Genomic DNA, 27,707 nt, shown 5'->3' on the forward strand with positions numbered 1-27,707 from the left:
CCCACTACCCTGTAATGGAAGAACAAAATTTGGAATTAAGACTCAGTATCAAAGTGAGACACTAGAGAGAAAGGAGAGACAGAGAAGGAAGTTATAGCAACTGACTGTATTTCTTTCTATTGTCAAGAAGCAAAATTATTCCTGAGCCAATGCGTACTCAAGTGCTTGCCTAGGTGACATCTTTAAGCAAGGGAAGAAGTCCACAGCAGGGCCCTAAATCACCTTTAAAATTTCTGAGTTTAGTCATTGGTCTTTAACTCCCACTTTTGATCGCAGTACATTTTGCCCTGAAGTTTGGTGTGTGTGTGTGTGTGTGTGTGTGTGTGTGTGTGTGTGTGTGTGCTTTTTTCCCTGAAGTTGCTAGTGGGGTTGATAATGGCTTGATTTCACATGTTCATAATATAAAGTAGACAGGTAGGCAATCAGCAAGGGTCTAAAGGAAATCTTGGTTATGACACCAAGGAAATTGAAGTGTCACAGAGGATGAGATGGCCCAGCCTATTGAATGCTAAGGAAGTAGCCATAGACTGACACTCAATGTGGAAACACCTGCCTCACCCTAAGCTGTCCTTCCTGTGGAGAAGGAAATGCCATTACTCACTGGGTAGTGCTAAACTTGCATTTTCTATACAGAGAAGGAGTTTGACAAGTGTTTTCTGGAACTGGAGTGTTCCACCCAGAACCAGGAAGCCTGGGAGGAATCCTCCAGGCCAGGCTAATCCACAATAAAAGGGTTCTAGTTGGAGCCTTCTTAGACCACTTGGATCCTCTCAGCACAGGTGCCACTGGGAGAGCAGGTAAGTGGAACAACTCCACTAGGACAAACTCTGTGTACCTGGCCCAGGCCCCCTTTGGACCTGCAGGTAGTATTGCTGAATTAGGCCTTGCCTCAGTTTGTAGACCTTGATTCAGTTTTCTCTGAGGGTTTGATGAGAATTGAAGGGTTAATATTGATAAAGATTCTGATTAACAGAATGCCACACATGCATGTAATGAATAGAACTTATAGAACTATCTTTTGAGACATTTAGAAGTCATTGAATGTGAAATAAAAGGTCTCAGATAAGAAATAAACATGTGAGGAATGTTAAATAGCTTACCCAAAGTCCTGAGAAAATATGTAGAAAAGTCAGGACAAATTGGGCTATAGAGGTTTCCATTTTCAGTTTAGTCTAGTGTTCCTTCATTTTTCCTTGGTTAAACGATGTTGTTGTTGTTATGTGCCATGGAGTCGGTTCCAACTCATAGCAACCCTGTACAGGGTTTCCCAGGCTGTAAATCTTTACAGGAGTAGAAAGCCTCATCTTTCTCCCACGGAGCAACTGGTAGTTTTGAAATGCTGACCTTAAGGTTCACAGCCTGATTCATAACCACTATGCTATCAGAGCTCCTTTGGTTAAATTATATGACAGGCGAAACAAGAAAGAGGGTAGGACCATTCAGTTAAAAAGAAAAAAGAGAAAGCTAATACTGTGGGCTTCTTGTTGTTCATTTCTTTCAAGGTGATTCTGATTCGCGGCGACCCCATGTAGTAGTATAAGACTGTTTGCTGGGTTTTTCAAGGCTGTGACTTTTCAGAAGCATTTCACTAGGTCTGTCTCCTGAAGTGCCTTTGGATGGATTCAAACTACCAACCTTTTGGCTAGTAGTCCAGTGCTTAACCATTTTCACTACCCAGTGACTCTTAGAAGGGAAACCAATAGATGCTTTATTGTGGGCTAATCATCTTATATTTCAGAATTTAGAATATCTAACTGTAAGGTGGTGCTTCCTTACAACTTGCTAATTTGGACAAGAAAGTGAGGACAAGGAAGCTCTAATATCCTCTTATAGTTTGCAAACTCATGGGAATGTGAACTAAAGAAAGGAGGAAGTGGGAAATATAATAATATGGAAAAGAGAAAGCATTAGAGACTGACTAGAGAGAAGCTGGGTGCAGGAGTAATGCCCTGTTGTGATGTCAAACAGGACTTCTTCATCAGGAGGGTCCGAGGAGTCCTGGTGTGACAGGAAGCAGTCTCCGTCCTCTGCAGAATAAGTCTTAAAGCAATCTATATCAAAGGTGCTTGCAGTCTCCCTGGTCACCAAGGATGGTGGATCAGGGTTGAAGGAGTCTTTTTCTGTCATCTCTGCTGGAAATTGCCTTGCACAGGTCTTACTTCTGCTCTTAAGGCAACAGAGACCAATAGTGAAACAGGTTTTCAGGTATTGGCAGGAAACTGTTTTGTTCCTTTCCCATTTCTTCTCTACCTCAACTCCTCCTTACACTGTAAAACAATTTCTGATTTTTTCTCCTTGTCTTCTTCCTTTGGACAAGTTATGAAGCCACTTCTCTACAAAACTGATCTCTTTCATTCTTACAACAATCTTTGGATATGGTCAGTGTTTTCCCATTTTAAAGGTAGAACCCGAGGAAACGTGAAATTAGTGTGCTCATGTTCACAAGGCTAGTAGCTGATGAGGACACAGGAATTAAAGCCAAGTCTCTGACATAAGGCATCCTGTTCCTCACTTCCACACTAGGCTACACTGATGCTGGACCCTCTTCTGCTGGTCTCTCTCTCTCTTCTTAACTGGTACCAATTAGATTGCAGAGCCCCAGGTGTACCACAACCGAGGGGTGGATCACATAGGGCAGCCACAGTAATACTCTCCTACAGTTGCACATGGTTTCCTGATTTGTCAGCTGCTCCAATGTTGGCTCCCTGAGTGTGGTGGATATGCCAGAAAGTCTGTTGGTTCCTGGGGGGATGGAAGTGCTATAATGCTATGACTGAGAAGGTACCAACAACAAAATGAAACAAAACAAAAAGTATCTTTTATTTCTTACAGTTTTTCTTCAACCAAAGAAAGATGTCTTATCAGGAGCAGCAACAGTGCAAAGTCCCCTGCCAGCTCCCTCCCCAGATCCCCAAACCCTGCCCTCCCAAGGTGCCTGAACCCTGCCCTCCCAAGGTGCCTGAACCCTGCTCTCCCAAGATGCCTGAACCCTGCCCTCCCAAGGTGCCTGAACCCTGCCCTCCCAAGGTACCTGAGCCCTGCCCTCCCAAGGTGCCTGAGCCATGTCTTCCACTCCCCAACCAGCAAAAGTGTACCCCTGTACAGCATCCCCCGTGCCAGCAGGAATACCTGCCAAAGCAGAAGTGATACTCCCGAAGCCACACTCCCCAAACCTGGACAGGAAACAACTGGATACTCTTTCCTCTCACCACAGACCCTATTTTCATCTAATAACACAGAACCACATATGACTTCAGAAGAGACTGTTTGTCCCCAAACTCAATATGAATCCTGAAACTTCTACAGTCCACTGGCTTCCATGCAGTTAATCACCTGGATCTTCCATCTACCCCAAATGGACAGATGTGACATCTTCATGGATGTTCTTTAGAGCCTGTGCTTCTCTAGCTACCACCACTTACAAGGAGCAAAACAAAGCCTGTTCTTCCAGCCACTGCGTCCTCTATCCACAGTGCTGGCCATCTTCCCCTGACAACTTGTAACTCTGGAGTCTGAAGAAGAATACCAAAAAGATATAGAAAAATTAACATTTCTTTAGACTTAGAAACAAAAACAGAATTCTTCTAAATGACTTTAAAATTCATACATGAAACCACTCTCCCCTCCTACATGCCTCAGAGAAGTCACCGAAGCCATCTACCTTCCCCACCCCTCACTCACCCACCCCATCTCTTATTTTAGACACCCCCAGGACTGATCACTCCCTCTGCAGCACCCCCAAATGGTTGGAATCATGCCACAGCCTCTCTGTATGATCCATTAAAAGCATTCCAGAAAAATCTTGACCATTGTTCAGTTAATGCCCAGCTCCTGTGTGTGTTGAGGGGTGGACTTGGGGAAGTCTAGAATGTACTAAGGTATAGGACACGGAATAATGGTTTAGCCAAAGAAGAAGGGCACAGGGGTATATCTGGACCCTTCCTGTAGCTCCAAGCCCAACAAGCTAACTCCCAAGATAAGGAGTTAACAACACTTCCTCAGGCTCCTTTAAAAGGAAGGATACCAGGGGAATACAGTGAAAGACATTAGCTGTGGAGCTACAGAACACGCTGAGCAAATGTGTGGTCTACAAGACCCCAAAGGGATGGGGAGTAAAATATTTCATTTTAATCACATTTCAGTTGTCAGACTTGACTTCAGATAAAAATATTTCTAAGTTAAAGAGGAGACTCAGAACAATTTAAGATTTCGATTTTATATAGTTGTTGTTAAGTGCCATTGAGTCAGTTCCAACACATAGTGACCCTATATAGGGTTTCCAAGGAGTGACTGGTGAGTTTGAACCGCCAACCTTATAGTTCAAATCCACTTTGCAGCCCAGTGCATTAGCCCATAGCACCACACCAGGACTCCTATAGTATATAGTTTTAAAATATGTATTTGTAATCAAAACACTTACTCCCCCACGACATATAATATTTTGGGGTTCATTATAATACAAGGAATAGGAAGCTGCCCTATTTTGAAGTGATTAAAAGAAAAAAATACAATAATTTCAAAACTCTTCCTAAGATATTAATGAGGGATGGTTATGTAACACTTTTCTTACTAATTTTTAAACAATTTTAATAATCACTTGCCATTGAGTAAACTCCCACTCAGAATGACCTCATGTGTGTCACGGTAGAGTTGTGCTCCATAGTGTATTTAATGGCTGATTTTATAAAAGCATATTGTGAGGTCTTTTCCCTTAGGTACCTCTTGGGTGGACTTGAACCTCCAACATTTCACTTAGCAGAAAATTCTGTTGACCATTTGTACCACTAGGAACTGAGTAAAGATCTAGAGAGATGAAAATGTAATATTTGGTCCTTTGCCTTAAATAAGAAGCATAACATTCGTCAATGGGGGAGGAACAATCAGAAAAGTAGAATGAGTATGTTTGCACAACTTGAAGAATGTAATCAATGTCACTGATATGTACATGTACAGATCGTTAATTTGTGTATTTTCTGCTGTGCAGATTCTCATCAACAAATATATATATATATATATTTTTTAATACAAGAAGCTTGAAACTTCATGAGGAAGATAAGCAAATAAAGCAATAACAGTAGAAGAAAGTTGGGACAAGTAATGAAGTCACTATGTCTCTGCCTTAGGCTGGGTTTTAAGTTTTCTAGAGATACAAAACCAGTAACACATTAATATATGGAGTCCTAGTGTGGCACTGTAGGATAAGCACTCAACCTCAAGGCTGGTTTGAACCTAAAGATCAGCGGTTCAAACTCACCAGCCACTCCTCGGAAACCCTATACAGGCTAGTTATGAGTCAGAGCCAACTTGAGAGCACTCATCAACAATATCATATATATATATAGAGAGAGAGAAAGAGAGAGACGTTTATATCACGGAAATGGCTCACAATCATAGAGGTGGAGAGTCCCAAATCCTAATCCAGTGGGAAAGAGAGTGAGTCTTTCCTGTGTGTCCATTATATTGGGAGTAGGCCACACCCCTAAGGAAACATTCTTTCAATTGATTGATGCTAATAGCTAATCATCACAGCATTACCTTTGCCTGCTCATAACCAATCATCATAGTGTTAACAATCAACTGCCAAACCACTGGGAATCAAGATGCAGTCAAGCTGACACAGAATCTTAACTATCACAGTCCACACCTTGTCCACTTGACACCTATAAACTATAAGCATAATTTCTAAATTGAAAAAAAAAATTGTAAAGTTATACTTGCACCTATGACTAAAGCACACACAAAATGGAAATCCACTGGCCACATTTGCATCTTATATGTCACAAATGAACAGGGCAAACATATTTGAAACACACATACAAAACAAAACAAAAAAATATATTCATCTAAAGATTCAAAGGGCACATTCTGCAAGCCAGCCTACTGCCCATAGGCATAAAGCCTTACTCAGTCCATGGGTCTACAGTCTGCAGCCGCTCTGTCTCTACCTGCCACCATCTTGGCCACTGTCTCTGCTGTCATTGCTTTTCCAGGTAAGTGTCTCATACTCCACTCATGATCTTTTTCTTGATGGTACTGAGATCATCTGCTCCTGAAATGAACAACAGTAAAACACTGACAGATAAAACTTTATGTATATACATATATATATATATATATTAGGTTTCATTGTATTGTTGTGACTCATAGTAACTCTCTGCACAACAGAATGAAGCAATGTCTGACCCTGAGCCATCCTCACAATTTTTGTTACATTTGAGACCCTTTGTGGCTGCAACTTTGCCAGTTCTTCTCATTGGAGTCCTTCCTCTTTTTCACTGGCCTTCCAATTTCAAGAATAATAGCCTTCTCTAGGAACGAGGAATATCATTGTTGATGTCCGATGGATCTTGGCTGAAAGCAGAGAATATCAGAAAGATGTTTACCTGTGCTTTATTGACTACACAAAGGCTTTTGATTGTGTGGATCATGACAAGCTATGTACAACATTGTGAAGTATGAATATTCCAGAACACTTAATTGTGCTCATGAGGAATCTGTACCTGGACCAAGAAGCAGTTTTTCGAACAGAACATGGGAATACTGAATGGTTTAAAATTTAAAAAGGTGTGCGACAAAGTTGTATTCTTTCACCATACTTATTCAACTTGTATGCTGAGCAAATAATCCGAGAAGCTGGGTTCTATGAAGAAAAACATGGCATCAGGATTGGAGGAAGACTCATTAACAACCTGCAATATGCAGATGATACAACCTTGCTTGCTGAAAGTGAAGAGGACTTAAAACATTTACTGATGAAGATCAAAGAGCACAGCCTTTGGTGTGGATTACATCTCAATGTAAAGAAAACAAAAATCTTCACCACTGGATGAATAAATGACATTCTTATCAACAGAGAAAAGATTGAAGTTGTCAAGGACTTCATTCTTCTTGGATCAACTATCAACATTCATGGAAGCAGCAGTCAAGAAATCAAATGATGTGTTGCACTAAGCAAATCTGCTGCACAAGACCTTTTTAAAGTGTTGAAGAGCAAAGATGTCAGCTTGAGGACTAAGGTGCACCTGGCCCAAGCCATGGTGTTTTCAATAACCTCATATGCATATGAAAGCTGGACAGTGAATAAGGAATACCGTAGAAGAATTGGTGCTTTGAGTTATGGTGTTGGAGAATATTGAAAGTGTCATGGGCTGCCAAAAGAACCGTTTTGGAAGAAGTGCAGCCAGAGTGCTCCTTGGAGGCCAAGATGGCCAAACTTCATCTTTCTTACTTCGGTCATATTGTCAGGAGGGACCAGTCACTGGAGAAGGATATCATGTTTGGTAAGGTGGAGGGTCAGAGACAAAGAGGAAGACCCCCAATGAGATGGATTGGCCATCAATGAACTCAAGCATGGCAACAGTAGTGAAGTTGGCCCAGGATTGGGTAGTGTTTCGTTTTGCTGTACATAAGGGCGCTATGGGTCAGTACCGACTCAATGGCACCTAACAACAACAGCAACTAGAAACTATTCCCTCCTGAAAATATGTCTGAAGTGTGAGAAACAGATTCTCACCATCCTTGCTTCTAAGGAACTTTCTGGCCCTACATCCTCCAATAAAGATTTGTTTGTTCTTTTGGCAGTACACAGTACTTTCAACATTCTTCTCCAACATCATAACTCAAATGAATCAATTATCCTATGGTCTTCCTTATTCACTGTCCCACTTTCACATGCAAGTGAGGCATTTTAAATACCATGGCTTGGGTCAGACACACCTTAATCCTCAAATTGATATATTGAACACTTTAATTAAAGAGGTCATATGTAACAGATTTGCCTAGTGCAATATATCGTTTGATTTATTATTGACTGCAGCTTCCATGAGTGTTGATCATAGATCCAAGCAAAATGAAGTCTTTGACAACTTCAATCATTTATCTATTTATCATGATGCTATTTATTGGTCCACTTGTGAAGATTTCTGTTTTCTTTACACTGAAGTGCAACCCATATTGAAGGTTGTTGTGGTCCTTAAGTTTTATTAGTAAGTATTTTAAATCCTCTTTCATTTCAGCAAGCAAGTTTGTATCATCTGCGTATTTTTGCACATTTCATTATAATACTTGACTTTGTCCTCAAGAGATGTCCTTTGAAATGTTCTGTTCATCTCTTTAACTTCCTCACTTCTTCCATTCACTTTAGCATCTCTGCCCTGGAAGTTTCAAAGTGTCTTCTGACGTCCATTTTGGTCTTTTCTTTCTTTCTTTTTTCTTTTTATTGTGAATTGAGTGATAGTTTACATGGGAGAACATCGGTTTTACACTCATCGTTTCACTGCAATGATTACAATCTCCATATATCATCATTCAACAGTATTTGTTTCCATTCCCTCTGTTTTGGTTTGTTTTGGTTTTTTTGTTTGTTTTTTGGGGGGAGGGATGTATTAAAAAACACTCAGGAATATATAATAATTTAAACAAAGGGCACATTCTGTAAGCCTGCCTCCTGGCCACCAGCACTCAGTCTTTATCTTTCCATGAGTCTAGAGTCTTCAGCTGTTCCCTGTCTCCATGTCCTCATCTCTGCCTCCATCTCTGGTGTCATTGCCTTTCTGGATAGGGTCCCACATTCCACTCATGCTCTTCTCTCTTTATGGTCCTAGGGGCCTCTGTTCCTGGACTGTAAGATTAATTACTCCCCCCTTTTTGTTACAAAACTTCAACATTTAGGGTTGTGACAATTGCATTTAGTCATGATAACAATTACTCATTACTGAATCATAAGAATCTTATCCCGATCTCTTTTCACCATACCCATTTAGACAAGATGAAAACTATTCAATGAGGACTCTACCTTCCACTGCACACTCTGAAACTAAACTCTCTCTTGAAAACTTGCAAGCCAGTGACTTTGTACCTTTATCATCTCCTCATTTTAGGTATCCAATGTCTAAGTTGTCCATCCCTATCAACCCTGTATACAAAGGGAATAGGAATGACACCTGATGTGAAGACTCCTTCCCTCTCAGTTGATATTTTAAGCTACTACATCCATAAGTACAGGTCAAGTTTATTAAATTGTAGCAATTTACTTGTTTCCTTTATCAGAATTTTTTTTTTTTATATTCCTCTAATTGAGTTCTGATTATCAAGCCATCAAGACTAGGTCAAATGGGTACTATCTGAAAATTTGGGCATTTTTGTGTGTCTCCCCTCACTTCACATCAGCTGGACACTTCACTCTCAGCTCTAGTCCTCCGGGGCTGTGTCCTTGTTCATGGGCTCAGGAGTCCCAAGATCTCACCACACTTTGGACCAACCAGCTCTTCCTCCTCTTTCTCTCATCTCCAGGTCAATGGGAGTCTATGGAATGTGGTTGAACTCAGCCCATTTCTTCATTGCTGCCTTTCCCCCTCTTCTGTTCATCAGTAGACCAACGTGGTCACCAGGAAGCTTGCATGTCTGCTCATGTGTTCCCTTGAGTTTCAGTCTTAGAGGGGGTTTGCCTGGAAGGGATTTGATTGCTTGCCTGCATGGCTCCCTGGCAAACAACTTGCTTGCTCTTGTAGTAGCTAATCAGACTGCCATTTTTGTTTTGGATTTTCCTGCTGATCTTTCTTTCAAGAAGTATCTTCTGTTGCTCTAGTTGTTTCAGGCTGGTCTGCTTGTCCTTTCTAGTGGGAATGTCCCACCTCAGAAGATTCTGGATAGGGCTTAGGATTTCACCTAAGGTCCTATACACTTCAAAGGCTCTGCAAGATGCCTATTTCATGGGGCAAGTTCTAGAACCCCTTTTAGGTATTCCAATCAGTTATAGGCTAAAGATGGGCTTATAAGCTTTCTGTAATTGTGTTTTCTGATATTCCTTTCTATCCCACTCAAGTTTCTATTTTACAATAGCAGGCAAGGGAAACCAATATTCATAAGTCAAGCATCTTAACATTATTTCCCCTCTTCAGACTAAGCTTCAATCCCTGTATCTCTTCCTTGTCTTTTTAATGACCTTTTGCTTTTTTCCTGTATGATGTTCTTGATGCCATCCTATAGCTTTTCTGGTCTTCAATCATTATTGTCTAATGTGTCCAATCTGTTCTTGAGATGGCCTCTAAATTCAGGTGACATATATTCAGGATCATATTTTGACTCTCATGGATTTGTTTTAATTTTCTTTAGCTTCAGCCTGAACTTTCATATAAGAAGTTAATGATTTGTTGCACAGTCTGCCTCTGGCCTTCTTTTGTTTGATGATATTGAACTTTCCTGCTCTTTTTTCCCACAGATTGAGTCAATTTGATTCCTGTGTATTCCATCTGGTGAGGTCCATGTATATAACCACCATTTATGTTGTTTAATAAAGGTATTTGCAAGGAATAAGCCATTAGTCCGGTAAAATTTTATCAAGTGATCTCCAGCTTCATTTCTGTAGTTAAAGTCATATTTCCCATATACTGATCCTTCCTCTTTGTTTCAAACCTTTGCATTCCTATCTCCAGTAATTATCAATACATGGTTAGTGCATGTTTGGTCAATTTCAGACTGAAGAATTTGGTAGAATCTTCCATTTCATCATCACTGGCTTTAGTGGTTGGTGTGTGAATTTGAATAATAATGATATTAATTGGTCTTCCTTGTAGGCATATGGATATTACCCTATCAAAGATAGTATTGTACTTCAATACTTGAAATACTCTTTTTGATGATGAATATGACACCATTCCTCTTGAATTTGTCAATCCTGGCATATTAAACTATATAATTATCAGATTCAAAATGACCTATACCAGTCCATTTCAGCTCACTACTACCAAGATGTCAATCTTTATGAATTCCATTTTATTTTTTGACAACTTCCAGGTTTCCTAGATTCATTTTCCATACACCACACATTCTAATTATTAATGGATATTTGCAGCTTTCTCTCTTCATTTTGAGTTGTGCCCCATCAGCAAATGATGACCCAAAAGTTTTCCTCCATTTTATCATCATGAACATCTCTACTTTAAGGAGGCAGCTCTTCCCTAGTTTTATTTTGAGTGACTTCCAACCTGATGGGCTCATCTTCTGGCTCTATATCTCACCATATTCTGGTACTATTTGTAATGTTTTCATCTTACAGTACTATATTTGACAATGTTCTACTGCTATTCATAAGGTTCCACTGGCTAAACACTCAGAAGTGATCCATCCCCCCTTCTTCCTAGTCTTAGCCTGGAAGTTATATGTACACACACACACACCTATATACATACTATTCATAAAATCAATCCCTTCAATCTCCTCTAGAAATTAGAATGAGCCTGACCTTCCAGTAGGATCAGTGCTGAGTACTACATCTCCAGCTGGGGCAAGTCCACTAGATAGTGACAGTAGCTGTTTAAAACCCTGCCCACAAGGGCCACCTAGAAGTGCGGTCACCCAGTGGAGAGAAGCGGGAGGACTGCCAAATGCCTAGGCACCACTGTAGCCAGAGCCACAACCTAAGCAACTCACAGAAAAAAATAAGATGCATTCATAATTACTTATTAAGGAACAGTGATCAAAACTACAGTCAAGTTCCCCATGAGAGAAAAGGTCAGCAAAGCCCAGAAAGCGCCTATGTCAGCTCAGAACAGTATCATCCAGGTAAGAATTTGTCTGATCCTCCTCTCTCCTGCCTATGTAGCCCCTACCTCAAAGGACCAGAGGCCTCTGGATGAGAGTGGGAGAAGAATGAGTAGGCATTCCAAGGAGCAATTAAAGAAGCTGCTTCTTTCCTCTGCTGTATATGCATCCTGCCTACAGCAGTCCTGAGTGGGAAAGAGAAAGAAGTCTAAAGTTCAGGGAAATAAACCTTTCAATTTCTGCAATAAGATTATTTGTGTAAACAGAACGGAGTTGGTCAGTTGTTGTTAGGTGCTGCTGAGTCCAGTTCTGACTCATAACAACCTTATGTACAGCAGGACGAAACACTGCCTGCTCTCGTATCTTCCTTGTTCTTAGTGTTATGTTTTAGCACATTGTTGCAGCCACTGTGTCAGTCCATCACATTGAGGGTCTTCCTCTTTTTTGCTCCATGTTACCAAGCATGATGTCCTTCTCCAGAAACTGGTCCCTACTGATGACATGTCCAAAGTTGGTATTAAGTGATATAGCGACCCTGTATGGGGTTTCCAAGGAGCAGTTGGTGGGTTTGAACTGCTGACCTTGTAATTAGCATCCAATGCTTGTCCTACAGTGCCACACCAGGACTCCAATGCATGTAAGGTAAAGTCTTGCCATCCTCCCTTCTAAGGAACATTCTGGCTGTACTTCATTCTTATGCTTCGTTCTGGCAGTCCACGGTAGTATATTCAATATTCTTCACCAACACCATAATTTAAAGGCTTTTGCATGCATATTGTTGTTGTTGTTAAGTACCGTCGAGTCGGTTCCAACCCATAGCGACCCTGTACAGGGTTTCTGAGGGTGTAAATCCTTACAGGAGTAGAAAGCCTCATCTTTCTCCCGCGGAGCGCCTGGTAGTTTCGAACTGCTGACCTTAAGGTTCGCAGCCCGATTCATAATATGGAGTGATGGAAAATACCATGGCTTGGGTCAGATGCACCTTAGTCCTCAAAGTGACACCTTTGCTTTTTAACATTTTTATTCAAGCATGATTCTAAAAAAGCAGTTGTATCTGCCAGACATTTCATTTTCGGAGGGAGGAAGCCTCAATACCACAAAGAGGATTTGAAGAGGCACCCAAGGAAGGAATTCATTTGTTTTCTCAATTCTTTCTGCTGGTCCTATGTGTTCAATTACCTAGAAAGATAGAAATAGAAAAGAAAGCAAAAAAGGGGAGGGTTCCTCATAAGAAAAGCAGCTGACACTGAACCTCCCTGGCCTGTATGATGTCAGACATACCAGGCCTGGAGGCACACAGGGAGGAATCGCTGATGCCTTTGTTGGCCTTAGTAAAAGTTTTAGTTTTTATTTTAATCAATAGCATTTACTATTGATACCTCCCTACTTAAAACTGAAATCATCCACTAACAGTTACTATTGAAATGCCTAATCTTACTTTGACTACCCCCAGAAGCTTTGACTTGAAGACAGAGCAAAAACAAATACAATATGGAGAAGCAGTCCAAGACAAATATTGAATTGCAGAAGTGGGAACTCAGGGTCAAGATCAGAAAACACAGATACATAGATAATAGATGATAGATAGATAGATAGATAGATAGATAGATAGATAGATAGATAGATAGATAGATAGATATCAGGCAAACCAAGAGATGAGCAAGCCAAGCCAACCTTGACAAAAATATTTACTATATTCAAAAATAAATTACTAATAGTGATTTTGTTGTTGTGTGCTGTAGAGTCAGTTTCAACTCATAACGACCCAGTATGGGGTTTCTGAGAATGGCTGGTAGGTTGCAACCACCAACCTTTTGATTAGGGGATCTCCATGCATAGTGTCTTAATTAATTTTCCTAGTAACCCCATAAGTATAGTGAAGTTGTGTAGTACAAGGTTCGAGAGTGTAGGATCTGCGCTGGAAAATATGCTTAGATGCTGCACACCATGCAAGTTATGTATTAGCCTAAGATAGGTGCTATTATTATAGCATTCTACAACTGAGGAAAATGAGACGTAGAAAAGTTAAGTCAATTACTAAGGGGTTATTGGTTAACTGAAGGACTAAAACAGAATTTTAACATGGAGATCTGACTTCAGGGTAATCTCTCTTAACCCTTAACTAAGGCAAGCTTCAACACTCACTCATTTTCCCTTCCAACCTGTCTCCTTATGGGACCAGTCATCAAAGAAGCCTGTTCAATGTTTCGTCCCCATAGTGCCTTGCTGCCAGGTGCTGCCAACTAAACCCTAAGCCAAAAGATAGCCCGGTATCTGGGTTATTAAATGAAGGAGTTCTGACCTTTACACAGGCGGGTTTTCAAGACTGGAAAGATAGACAAATTGCACTAGGGAAAAAGTCCAGTGATGATACACTTTCATTCATTAAGAACTTCTTGAACAAGACATAAAAAAAGAGAAGAAAGAAAAAAAAAGAAGAGATGAAAGTGACAATAGTCAGCAGAAACCACTACATCTCTTTTACGTCACTGTAGTAAATCACTGTCTTTTCCATGTTGTTGTTGTTCTTGTTGTTTAGTGCCAGCCTGTCGGTTCCAACTCATGGTGACCCTGTATAGGGTTTCCGAGGAGCAGCTGGGTTTGAACTGCCAACCTTGTGTTTAGCAATCCAGTGCTTCTCCTATAGCACCACACCAGATCGCCTTATTGGTATCTTTGGTCCAGAGCTGAAGAACAGATGGGGCTGTGTCTCCTGCTCTTGAGTAGACAGATAAATGTTGGGAATGCTTCTCACCAGCTCTGGGTATATAGAGTTCATGGACAAAATATGGGGAGGAAAGAAAATGAATAGAAAGCAATAGAACTGATATAAAGAGTATGAATCTAACACCAAGTATCCCAATGACAGGGGCTTAGTTTCTAGCCCCCCACCTTCCCCTTTCATTTGGTTAATCTGAGTTAAAATATATATGATATTCTTTCTCCTTTGTGGAAAAAAATACAAAACAAAACAAAAAAAGCCCTATATTGGCATTCCCCAGCCTCCCCAGCCCTTTATCTTCCTCAGTCCTCTCCTAGGACCAGCCGGGGCTCATGCATTCAATAAGTGCTTAATAGACTGGAAAAGCACTGGGCTGACCAGTAGCATGATGACCAGAACCATGTTTCCAGTAGCCATCCAAGATGCTCCACTGTACCCACATTCACATGTTCACATGCAAATCCATCCCCTAACACAAATCTTAATTTCTTTCTTCTGTTTTCTTAAGTTTCCACACCAAATCAGTAATCAAATCCCATCAACTTGCCTCTCTAATGATGTTCTCTCATTAGTCCCCTCTTTCTACCACAATCACTGCCCGCCTTCAAACTTAGAGATTTTTACTTCTTTGAAAGAGTCTAATTCTACTTTCTCCCTCCCTCCACCCACAATCTATCCTATGTTTGACCTTCATAAATATCTCTCAACATCTTAAACATGATCACATCACAAATTTAATCAAAAGTTGCTTTTGATTAAATAATTCAGTGGATGATTGCTAACATCAACCTTCTGGACCTGAATTCAAGGAGCTATGTGCCTAAATCTTACTCACTTTTCTCACACCAACCTCCCATTATTATCCAGAAACATTCCTATTGTAGTACAACCCTCCACTGGCAAGTTCTTTTAAAGAGACTGTGCCCTGCAAACATTTCTAGTCTAAAACAGCACCTGGGTTAACCCAATTGGTGGAGAACGGTCAGGAGCATCAAACTGAATTTCTTCACTATATGCATTTACCTTGCATATCAAGAGATGACTACTTTGAGGGGGGAAAAAAAATCAGAGTCCAACAAAAAGAGACATTGAACAAAACAGTTTAAATAATCCTCCTTGGATTTGGACCAGTGAGAATAGGGTTGCCAAAAAGAGATGTTAGAAAAATAGGGAGAGTAAAAGTGGCTATAATGAATCCAGGAAAACTTTGCTAGCTAGAAAGGTGAAGAAAGAGATTAAAGTTTTTGGAAGGAGTTCTGGTATACCACTGTGGGCTAAAGCACTAGAACGCAATGTTGGTTTGAACCACAAGATCAGCGGTTACAGTTTGGGGAGGCTAGGGGAGACAACAGAGGTCATGGGTAAGCCTAGTGAAGATAGTTTTTCTGTTCCTAGCAACAGTAAGCCTGACTTCCTTAGAGCTCAGTAGCCTTCCTTGTAACCTAGCTTCACCAGCATGAATTTTGAGGGATGAGGTGGGACAGCAAATGAGGTGATTATTCATAGGTCTGTTCTCACAGCAAGGCCTGGAGTTAGCTGGAACTCTGCAGCACACAATTGCTCCTTGATGATGCGGAGCATGATCTCACAAGTGGGAGTCTCCCCCCTCCCCCACCCCCACTTCCTCAGAGCTGGGTGGAAGAACCAGAGGGAAAGTCCACCTTCCCAAGCACAGCCAAAACATCCCCTTCACTACTTGTCAAGTTCTCTACCAACACAAGGCGGTAAGTTGCGTTGAGGCAACTAGAAAAGGCCTCTCTTTTACCTCTCCCCTCTTGGAAAGGACCTGCAGCCCCCAGGCACTGAGCAGGGGTGGGATCATTGTTCCAGTGAAAGTTTCCTTACAAGTTTATAGCAAGAACTAGGGTGTGCTTCACCTTATAATAGATTCACATAACAATTTCCAAGTTTAGTTTATAGATCTGCATCTCAGGGAGTCATACTGATTGTATAATTGAAGTAAATTAGGTAAAATTTAGAGTGTTAAAGGAAAACTAGAGTGCAGCAAGCATTATCAGGGACTGAAAATCCCTGTCCATATCCAAGAAGTTGTGCAGTTCATACAGGACAACCTCACTCAGGGCAAAATCCAACAGAGGGGAAGAGGAACTCCATTCTTCAAACTGTGTATATGGCTCCAACATTCATGTTTTCAGAACAATTAGAACTTCCCTGTGCATCTGGTCTCCTAATGTTTTCCCTTACATTAAGGGCTCGGTACAACTCCAGCAGAAGATGAGAAGGTGGGGTTGAAGGAGAAACTTTAGAGTCATCCATTATGTTAGAGATTCTGTTGTCTTTCCTTCCCCAGTTCTTAAGTGAGAAAGTAGCTCTCAAACTAATGGGGCTTAGGCAGGACACAGAATGACTGAAGTGTCCCAAGTTCCTATATCCACTAGCATATCCTCCTATTCAGCTTCCAGAGAGGTAGTCTTACAGGAGTTATTTTAAATCTTTTTTATGCCCTGATGACTTCAGCAGTCTGATTAAACTCCCCAGAATAATGTTTTAGATGAATAAAATCAAATGCATAGGCCCCCTGGTGGTGCTGTAGGATAGGTACTGGACTGCTAACCACTAGATCTTCAGTTCAAACCCACCAGCCTTTCCAAGGGAGAAAGATCAGACTTTCTACTCTTGTAAAGATTTATAATCTCTAAAACCCTATACAGGATCATTATGAGTTGGAATCAACTCGATGGGTTTATAGAAGATACCAGCTATAATGAAATATTGTTGCTATGCTTAGGGGTTCAAGGACTCTAGGTCATGAACCCTACTAGAGACTATGGAATGGAAATGAAAGTAAGAGAAAAGAAAGTAGAATATGGATGAATAGACCAGGAATTATCACAAATCCAAGCTATGACAAGAGGACAATTTCTTTAATAAGAAATAGCCTGGAACCTGAACCCATCTGAGGACAGGCTTTCTTAAGAACCAGGGTGCACAGCAGGTGTGAGTAGGAAGATTGCACTGGTCTTCTTTGACCTCAAGTGTGGCCTCCCACCTAAAACCTGCCTGGCATTTCTTTGCAGGGCCCAGAAAATCAAGAAGCGATGTCAAGTGATGATAAAAGTAAATCCAGTGAACAAAAGAGTGAGCCCAAGTGTGAACAAAAGTGTGAGCCCAAGTGTGAGCAAAAGTGTGAACAAAAGTGTGAGTCCAAATCCCAGCCCAGCTGTTTAAAGAAGTTGTTGCAACGGTGCTCTGACAAGTGCCCACGGGACAAGTATCCATCACCATGTGCACAAAAGTCTCCCCCACTATGTCCCCCTCCCTGCTCCCCACCATTCCCTCCCCCCAAGCCTATCTGTCCGAAGTCCTGTTCTCCAAAAGTCACCCCTCCATGCCCACCCCCAGAGTGAGGTACTATGGGGACCACTCAGCTCCACTATCACTGCCATATTTGCCGTGGTAGCCCCATGGGCTGGGGACTGAGACAATGAACTGAAACCATGAACTGACAAGTAAATATGTTCCTCTGCTGTGCAAGACTCTCTTCTCCTGTGTTTGTGTTGTTATTGCTTTATAGCATTAACCATCCACCAAGAAGCAATCCCTGGAGAGATTCCCACCACCCTCTGACCCAACCCCTCTTCTAAAGGGTGCACCCCAGGAAATATCACCCCTGTTAAGGTGGAACCTGAGAGACCCATAAATGTGGCTGCAGCTATTAATGTGTTTAAACCAGAAAGTCAAGTGATCATGAGGAAAGTGAAAGCGTACCAGGGAGAAAGAAGAATGGAAAGTCAGGAGAGTTCCAGGAGGGCTCAGGTGAGGTAAATTCTACCCTTTGTTTTTATCTCATGGCATAATACTTGAGAGGGATTCTGAGAACAGACTGTATAGGTTTAAGCTCAAGCTGTGCCCTCTGGGAGCTCTGTGGCCTTAAGCAAGCTGTTAGACTTCTCTGTGCCTCAGTTTTCTTCTCACTATAAGAGGAATGGTAAAACTAATAGGACCTGTGTTCCAGGGTTGTTGTGAGGCTCGTGGCGTTAATACAAAGTGCCTGGCTTCCTGGCACAAATGCTCTGTGAAGGTCATCCCCAGTCTTCTGCCTGGTGTGGCACCTCATACCTGAACTTACCTGCTGCTGCTTCTCTGCACTGCTAGATGCTAAGTCTTCTGAAAGCGATAGTTGAGTTTTAACTTACACCTGTGAAGTCCCAGCATGGTGCAAATGGTTAACTGCTTGGGGAGCTCTAGTAGCGTAGTGGTTTCAAATCGGGCTGCGAACCGCAAGGTCAGCAGTTCAAAACTACCAGCCGTTCCATGGGAGAAAGATGAGGCTTTCTGCTCCCGTAAAGATTTACAGCCTCAGAAACCCTGCACAGGGTCGTTATGAGTTGGAACCAACTCCACGGCACATAACCACCACCACCAGTAATTGCTTGGCTAGCTCTGAGGCTTTCTGGGGTATGACCTCACTACTTGGTTGGTTATGTGCTGTGGAATCAGTTCCAACTCATAGCGACTCTGTATAGGATTTCCGAGGCTGTAAATCTTTATGGGAGCAAAAAGCCTCATCTTTCTCCCACAGAACAGCTGGTAGTTTCGAACTGCTGACCTTGTGGTTAGTAGCCCAATTTGTAACCACTATGCTACCAGAACTCCTTGACCTTCACAACTAGGCAACCATTAAGAATGTGTCCAGGTCTGTTTCTGAGAAGGGAAGTGGCCCAAAACCCACTTTAAAATATACTTTGTTTCTAACTCCGGCAGTTTAGCTGTCAGAGATGCATGAGGTGCTCAAGAAAAATTGGCATCTGAACACTTAAACTTAGGCACAAGACGGAATAAAACTCTGCTAGCCTGGAGTCATTTTAGATTTTATGTTCTACAGCAAAAGTAAAACAAAAAATCCACAATAGAAAAGGATAAACCTAGGAGGCCTAGAAGGACTCCCATTGGAATAAACAGGGCAAGCATTCACCTCTGACATGTTAGTGGGGATCATTTGAGAGACAAAGAGTAAAAGAAAGCAGGGAAGAGGGGAAAAGAGGAAACCCCAGGTGGTGGACTATAGTTAAGCTCTTTGCTGCTAACTGATAAGTTGGCAATTTGTACCACCCAGTTGACCTAGTGATTTGCTTCTGTGACGATTATAACATAGAAAAATCATGGGGCAGATCTACTCTGTCATCTGGGGTCACTCAGTCAAAACTCAACTTTATGAAAACTAACAACAACAAAGAAAATCAACTTCAAACCAGCTTAATTCACAAAAGGAAATGTGTTGGTTGATACTGCTGCGAAAAACTTGAGGGGAGGGGTGTTATCCCTGTCAGTCTCCACTCCTCTTAAAGTGGGTCTCCTTCTCTTCTCCTTTATGGTTTTTCAAGCCTTTTCCATGTGGAGTCCTGGTGTGGCTCTGTAGGATAAACACTGGACCGCAAGGTCAGCAGTTCAAACTCACCAACCACACCTCGGAAACCCTATAAAAGGTCGCTATGAATTGGAACTGACTCCACGGCACTTAACAACAACAACCACATGACAAGCACTTTGGTCATCTGCAGGCCCAGTCCATTAATGGTTGGGCCTGGTTGGTCATGAGGACACTCTTGTCATTTCTGGAAAGGAATCTGGTTGCCTAGGAAATCATGACTTCAGCTCTGTGGTCAAGTAGGTGAGAGAGCATGTTACTGTGGGCAGCACCAGTTGTGAGTTGTATCTGCAGCCTTTCAGTGGAAATGGGTTTAGGATGTGCAGCAATATATAAGTAAGAAGCAATGAAAAGACCAAAGCTGGGATGGGTAACTAGAATCTTTCCATGAACAGCTCTCCATTCTTCTGAGCATGGACAGTCGTTCAGGACAACTCCAAAATATGCCAACTCAAAGACAATTGTGACCCCACCAGACCAAAGCAGTATAATCAGCTAGCTACAGAAACAAATTGCTTCTTGAACTAGACAGAACCTTTAGCAAGAAACTCCTCATTTTCCAAATGGAAAAACCAGTAGTTAGTTTCTCTGACCTGGTAAACCTTGGGACATTAGGGTCTCCTGCCAAAGACAGGAGGAGCCAGACATGAAATTCTCATGCCCAGAGTCCCGCAGCGAGGCTTCTTCAGGACCTCTGTAAACCTAGTTTAGGACATTGTATGACATGCAGGACTTGTGCTGAAACACACACATTGAGTCAGTTTGACACATAGCAATCCTATTGGCAGAGCAGAACTAAAACTACCCCATAGGGTTTCCAAGGCTATAATCTTACTGAAACAGACTACTATATTTGTCACCAATGAAGAGACTGCTGAGTTCGAACTTTTGGCTTTTGGGTTGGCAGATGAGCATTTTAACCATTTAACTGCTGAAAACCTGTTGACAAACTCCTATCTTTCCCAAAATAAAAAAGAAAAGAGTGGGGGAAAAAGAGGAGAGAGGGAGAGACAGAAAATTAGAACAATGTGTAATATTCTCTTTCAACTACTGTGATCATTTAAAATAATAAATCCCAAAGCTAAAAGGTATGCTGCTGGTGGTAGAAATGTACAGAGACAAAAATCCTTTTAGAAAACAAGCTTGGGAATATCTATCAAAAGGATAAAACCACTCGACCTTTTGGTGCATTTTTTCCCACTTCTTGGACTCAATGCAAAGAAAAATAACTCTAAAATGAAAAGCTATATGAATATAGGTGTTCATAACAGTGGCAGAAACAGTTTAAATATCCAACAGAGGGTTGAATAAATAACTTCTGACATGTAGCATAATGGAACACATACTGATTAAAATATGTTGGAAGAGCAAAGACAAGGTCCCAGTTGAATGTATAGTATAAAGCAACTGCATTTAAACAAAAACTTTCATGAAGAATAATAATAAAAGAAAATTTGCCAGTACTCTAGCTTTTTAGGGCAATGAGGCTATGGGTAACCAAAAAGTATTTTAATTTCCACTGGTTTCTGAATTTTCATTAATATCTTTGTATTTCTTTTGTAATGGGAAAAAGGAAACTAGTATGAATGTTTTGGTGGTGTTGCTGTTGTTATATGCCACAGAGTGAGTTCCAACTCATAGGGAACCTGTATGTCTTTATGGGAGCAGAACATTTCATCTTTCTCCTGCTGGTGGGTTAGAACCACCAACCTTGTGGTCAGCAGCCCAGTGCTTGTCCTACAGAACCATTGCACTCCCATGAATATTTGAGAGACCCTCAAATTTTACCTACTAAATAAAACAGAAAAACAAAAAGGAAGAACAGAAGAAAGAAATTCCTAGTTAACAGAAACCATATAGATTTCAGTCCCAGGATTTTGGAAGACTCCATGGGAATGGGGACCAGTGATTTTAAGAGTCCTGGTCACAGCCTGGACAGTGGCCATCTCTAAGATCATGAAACTATCCATTGCTGGTTTAATCCTCTTTTCTCCCATGTAAATGAAACCAAAGATAGACATCACTTAATGGTTACTTTCCCAGCTAAGAATGGGATCAAAGGCAATTCCAGGGAAGATGGCTAAAGCATGATGAGTGTGTCACCTCCCTGCAGATTGCCATAATTATCCCAGCCCCAGAGGCAGTCCCAGGGCCTTGATGCAAATGGTAGAGAACTTGGAAAATAACAACTGGAGAGAGACATCACGAGAACCTGTGCAGGACAAGGCTTGATGGCTCATGGTAACATGACAGGGAGGACCAAATGATCTCCTTTCATGGAAAAGCAGTTGCGAGGACCCATTAAAAAGTAGCAAAAGGAGACTATGTCACAAATTCACACGCACACACCATGGTGTTTTCTTTGAGAATCAGGCAGAGTACAGCTGGCTTTGAAGGACTTCTAAGCCCTCCCAAACCAGGACAGGTGGGTACGACTGGCTGTAAGGTCAGCTGTGAGGTGTTGTAGAGGGCTGAGTACACAATCGTAGCTATGTCTCATCTTAAAGCTGGAAGGAACCATTGAAATCATTTTGATGCATCTCCACACTTCAATGGAAACTGGAGGGATGGCAAGAAATGACTTGTTACCAAACCTGTCCTCTTTTAGTTGTCCTGCTTCCACATGACCAAATATTGCAGCCCAGGCACATAAGCAGGCATATCCTGGAAGGTTTTATTGATGACAATAAGCCATAACTCCTTCAATGTCACCACCGCTAATGCTCAGTGAATAAATAGATTGGTAAGTACAATAAGTCGTTGCCAAACACATAAAGATTCTAAAATGCAAACTGATCACCAGGGTATTTTCTGCTGCACCTTTCTCTCAGCAACCTCAGATTTCTGAGTCATACGCTTTCTGCCGGAGGCCTGGTGTGGTGCCGTGGGTTGATGCGCCAGACTGCAAAGCCGTTTGAACTGCAGGGTTGGCGGTTCAAGCTCACCAGCTGCTCTTCGGAAACCCTACACAGGGTCGCTATGGGTTGGGATTGACTGGACGGCACTTAACAACAACAACAACATGCTTTCTGCCAGGTTCAGAAGAAATTCTGACCAGACCCAGGGCTCGTGGTCTTTTCCATCAGAAACTTCGTTAAGGCCCTCATCATCATCATCATCCACATTACTTAGAGCTTCCTAACGGACTTCCCAAGCTCCAAATTCACTTTAGTCCAGTCTCCATGTCAACAAAAGACAAACCAAGACAGTCACTCTCTTTCTTAAAAGCCTTAAAATCCTTTAGCTATATCTCAAAGCATCTCCATGTCCTTTGAGTTCATTTAACAAGTAACTGCTGGCATTTCCTGGCACACCATAGCGTTCTGGACTTTGTGACTTTACTTTTGTTTCTTTTCCATCATTTCTCCTTCTTCCGTTGAGCCCTCCTGTGAATGATCCACCTCGGCAAATCTGAATCCTTTAACACAATTCAAGATTCATCTACTCCAAGAAACTTCCCACTATCCACCCCAAGTCTGGCTCGATGCCCCTTTCTTCAGAGGCTTCCTCTACTTGAATACTCAGCACACATATTATAATTTGCTTACAATCTGCCTCTCCCACTAGAATGGACAAGTGGAGACTCCAGACTGCCTGGCACAGAGTTGGCATTCAAGAAACATAAATGAGTGGTTACCAAATGGTAATAAATCAGTGGTTACTAAGGCACTTTTCCAAAGATGAGAGAGTAGCTCTGGTCAGAGCCCAAGTCCATTGTATTCCTTAACCTCAACTCATGGCGTCACTCCCAGAGTTCTGAGGTGAGGAGAAAGAGAAGGGACAAATTTGGTGATCTGAGCCTGGAAGAAAGGCAGCCATGGCCTTCGTCACAATGACCCTTCCCCTTAGACCACAAGATGCAGATCCTGCCCTCCCTCAACTTCACCTCACTGGGAAGGCACAGCTTGCTTCAGAAAAGATCTTGCACCTTGCGAGGCAGTATGGGAAAGGGGAAAAGACTTTGTCATCACATGGACTGGACTTCAAATTTGACTCTACACTAACCAGGCAGGCTATTTAACCTCAATGGGAGAAGAGTTTCTTAGTTTTTTAACCTGAAGAATGAGAAGAAAAGGCTCACAACGTTTGGGTAAGATGATTCAATGAGATCATTTATGCCAAGTCCTTGGCATGGAAAACTAAGCCGAGGAAGCTATCAAGTATCTTGGCCAATATTTTGAGTCTCAACACATTGCCTACAGCACCAAGAGGTTAGCCCTTTGCTGTGTGAAGTGATGGGTTTGAGGGAGAACATGGGAATTTCAGGAAAGAAAGGGAAAAAACCTTCTGAAATCAAGTAGATTTAGGGGGCCATTGTCCCTCATTCGTTCCCAAAACGGATCCATAGTAGGACACAGAAGGAGACTTTTACATCACTAGCTATCAGCGCTAGATATGGCATTTAATATACCCCAATATGTAGGAGAGGAAACAAAGGTCCAGGGGAGGAAATAGCTTAACTAAACACAATGAGTTGGTTATAGGCAGAGTCTAGAATTTCTAACTTCCATTTAGGCTAAGGTAAGACAGGGCCCAGAGAACCTTTCAATAACGAAAGTCGAGGCTTGAATTCTTCTTGAATCAATTATCAACACTCACGGAAGCAGCAGTCAAGAGATCAGACGACGTATTGCATTGGGCAAATCTGCTGCACAGGAACTTTTTAAAGTATTGAAGAGCAGAGATGTCAGCTTGAGGACTAAGGTGCACCTGACCCAAGCAATGGTGTTTTCAATAACCTCATATGGATGCGAAAGCTGGACAGTGAATAAAGAAGATCGTAGAAGAATTGATGCCTTCGAGTTATGGTGTTGGAGGAGAATACTGAAAGTGCCATGGACTGCCAAAAGAACCAATAGATCCACTTTGGAAGAAGTGCAGCCAGAGTGCTCCTTGGAGGCCAGGATGGCTAAGCTTCATCTCTCATACTTTGGACATATTGTCCGGAGGAAACAGTTGCTGGAGAAGGATGTCATGCTGGGTAAGGTGGAGGGTCAGAGAAAAAGAGGAAGACCCCTAACGAGATGGATTGGCCAGGTGGCATCATTGATGGACTCAAGTGTGGCAGCGGTAGTGAGGTTGGCCCAGGATCGGACATCGTTTCGTTCTGCTGTGCATGGGGTCGCTATGAGTCGGTTCCCACTCGATGGCACCTGACAACAACAACAAGACAGGCCCTACACTCATAAGGGGAAAAGAGTGAATACGAACTTCATCAAACCTAAACAGTTTGGGGGCATAGTTTCTCCCCATCATTTTGTTGATGGTCTTTAACCTGAGGTTAATGAAAACCCAGAAGATAAAGGTATGTTCATATGTTTATTTCCCCTTAACCTCCAAACTGTTAAGAACTGCTGACTGATGTTTCTAATTCTCTCCTTGAAGCTAATAAAGAACTTCAAATGCAGTGGTCTCTTAAATTTCTTCTACATGGGTCATCACCTAGTCCAGACACAAGTTTACCACCTGACCTTCAACAAGTTCCTTTATACTTTTATGTTTGTTTCCTTATCTAGAAAAATGTAGTCAATAAAGAGTCTCGTGCCTCCTGTGTTAAGGACATGCTGAGACTAAAATAGGGAGTTGAAATCAGGTGATTCCAATGTTAGCTCTGAGAGCCTGTGATCTACAGGTCCTCCTATGACCTCTGACTATCATCTCTGATTCAGACTCCCTGTGAGGGTGACAAAGGAGTTAGGGAGGTGAGAGGAATGGTGGAACCCCCCCCCTCCTCACAGGAACCACAAGTTCAGTAAGCACCTGCTCCCTAGGAAACAAGATGAACCACATTCTGCACTATTCAGTTTTATCAGAGTCTTTGCCCTATAATATGAAGATGGGGCCAGCCAAGTGAATCAGAGAAGTCTGAGAACTTTTATGGTCAGAACAAAGAAGATAGTTATTTGATGGTAATGGGGGGTGGGGGGGCGGTGGAATGTACTGCACACACATGAGTCTTTTCTACTGGCCCTGTCTAATTACATCCTGACTCCCAATAATGATAGCTTCAGAAATCTAAAATCTTAAATCTTAAACACAACTAAATCAGATTACCCCAATCTAGCTAGAGGGTTGGGACTGGTCAGAGAAACTACTTAGTCACCTTATCTTAAGATCTGGGGTGGGACAATCTCCCCCAAAGATTTCCAAGCCACAGCCCCGGTACTGAGCCACTGAGGCTGATTTTCTAGGGACCAGTCGCTGGAGAAGAATATCATGTTTGGTAAGGTGGAGGGTCAGAGGAAAAGAGGAAGAACCCCAATGAGATGGATTGGCCAAGTGGCAGCATCAATGGACTCAAGCGTGGTGACAGTAGTAAGGTTGGCCCAGGATCAGGCTGTGTTTTGTTCTGCTGTGCATAAGGTCGCTATGGGTTGGTACCAACTCAATGGCACCTAATAACAACAACAAAAGTCCCCAAATATTACCACTTTGCACCAAGGAAAATACAAGTTAACTAAGGTCATCCAATCACCTGGCTGGGCCCCTGACTGGATCTTCTTGAGGATGGATTGCAACCCAACCAATGAAGAATAAAACACACCACACACACATATGCCACACACATGCACATACTTATAAAGTCACACCATTACCAAGGCTAACCATTTCATGCACGGTCACTTTTATGGTATCACGTAATGTTGACCGGCTCTGATTTACCAAACTGATTTCTAGTCTTATTTCACTATTTTAACAACAATAAAGCTGAAGGCAGAAAGGGTCTGGAAATTGCTTAAGGTCAGACACCTGATTAGAGAAACAGCTATCTGGACCTCTGTGCAGCGCATTGTCTACCACATTACAGAGGGTAGAAAAGTACATTCAAAGACGGTCTGCTACTGCAGAGACAAAGTAAAAGACATAGGACAAGAACTGGGAGATAAAATAGACTACATGGAAGATGCAAATCCTGAATAGACTTCAGAATATCCTGGAAGCACCAATGTGTTCATTATGATTCAGATTTCACTAACATTCGACAGTAGCTTGATGACCCTAAGGTCTGGTGTGTGTATTCTCTAATTTGTTTTTCACAAGAAATCTGTAAAATAGTATTCCTTCTTGACAAGAAAATTTAAGACTCTTAAAGGCTTATCAAATATTACATGTCCTCTAGGTAATAGAGTCAGCCCTGTCAGTGAAATCCTAAATCTAGATCTTTCCTATACATCACAGGGCCTCTTAGCAAAATCCAATCCTTAATCTAAGAGCTGACATTACAGGCAAAAATACACTTAAAAGGGATGCTATAAATTAGGATCTCACTTTCTTCATTTGAAACTTCCCTTCAGAGTTCTCCAAATCTTCAGAAATGTTGTTCCTGTTGTTGTTAGGTGCTGTCGAGTCAGCTCCAAACCATAGTGACCCTATGCACAACAAAATGAAACACTGCCCGGTCCTGCTCCATGTTTAACAATTGTTGTGTTTGAGCCCATTGTTGCAGCCACGGTGCCAATCCATCTCATTGAGGGTCTTCATTTTCACTGACCCTCCTCCACATTACCAATAATGTTGTCCTTCTCTAGAGACTGCTCAGACCATCCTGACAATGTGTCCAAAGCATGAGAGATGAAGTCTTAACATTCTCATTTCTAAGCAGCATTCTGGCTGTACTTCTTCCAACACAGATGAGTTTGTTCTTCTGGCAGTCCATGGTACTTTCAATATTCTTAACCATTATGTTTATTGAAAAGCAACGATTCTTCTTTTTTGTCCAACTTTTACATGCATGGCTTGGGTCAGATGCATCTTAGTCTTCAAACTGACATCTTTGTTCTTGAACACTTTAACAAGGTCTTGTGCAGCAGATTTGTCTAATACAATATGTGTTTGATTACTTGACTGCAGCTTCCATGAGTGTTGATTATGGATCCAAGTAAAATGAAGTCTTTGACAACTTCATTTTTTTCTTTGTTTATCATGATGTTATTTATTGGTCCTGTTGTGAAGGTTTCTATTTTCTTTACATTGAAGTGCAACCCATTCTGAATGTTATAGTCTTTGATCTTCATTAGTAAGTATTTCAAATCCTCTCCACTTCCAACAATCAAG

General features: G+C 41.7%; 1 protein-coding gene and 1 pseudogene across 1 annotated transcript; one reads left to right on the forward strand and one right to left on the reverse strand.

Moving 5' to 3' along the window:
- Positions 1-27,707, reverse strand: part of LOC102840066 — a 1,013,887-nt pseudogene that overhangs the window by 676,573 nt on the left and 309,607 nt on the right.
- LELP1 (late cornified envelope-like proline-rich 1) lies at positions 17,323-17,631 on the forward strand. Its single transcript, XM_006861456.1, has one exon. It carries the CDS (start codon positions 17,323-17,325, stop codon positions 17,629-17,631), a length of 309 nt encoding a protein of 102 aa, XP_006861518.1.

This window comes from Chrysochloris asiatica, unplaced genomic scaffold (assembly GCF_000296735.1).
Source record: "Chrysochloris asiatica unplaced genomic scaffold, ChrAsi1.0 scaffold00042, whole genome shotgun sequence".
Classification (NCBI taxonomy): domain Eukaryota; kingdom Metazoa; phylum Chordata; class Mammalia; order Afrosoricida; family Chrysochloridae; genus Chrysochloris; species Chrysochloris asiatica.

Bases quoted from the DNA above. Each gene is read 5' to 3' on its own strand.
- LELP1 (XM_006861456.1), top strand. From the start codon at position 17,323: ATGTCAAGTGATGATAAAAGTAAATCCAGTGAACAAAAGAGTGAGCCC.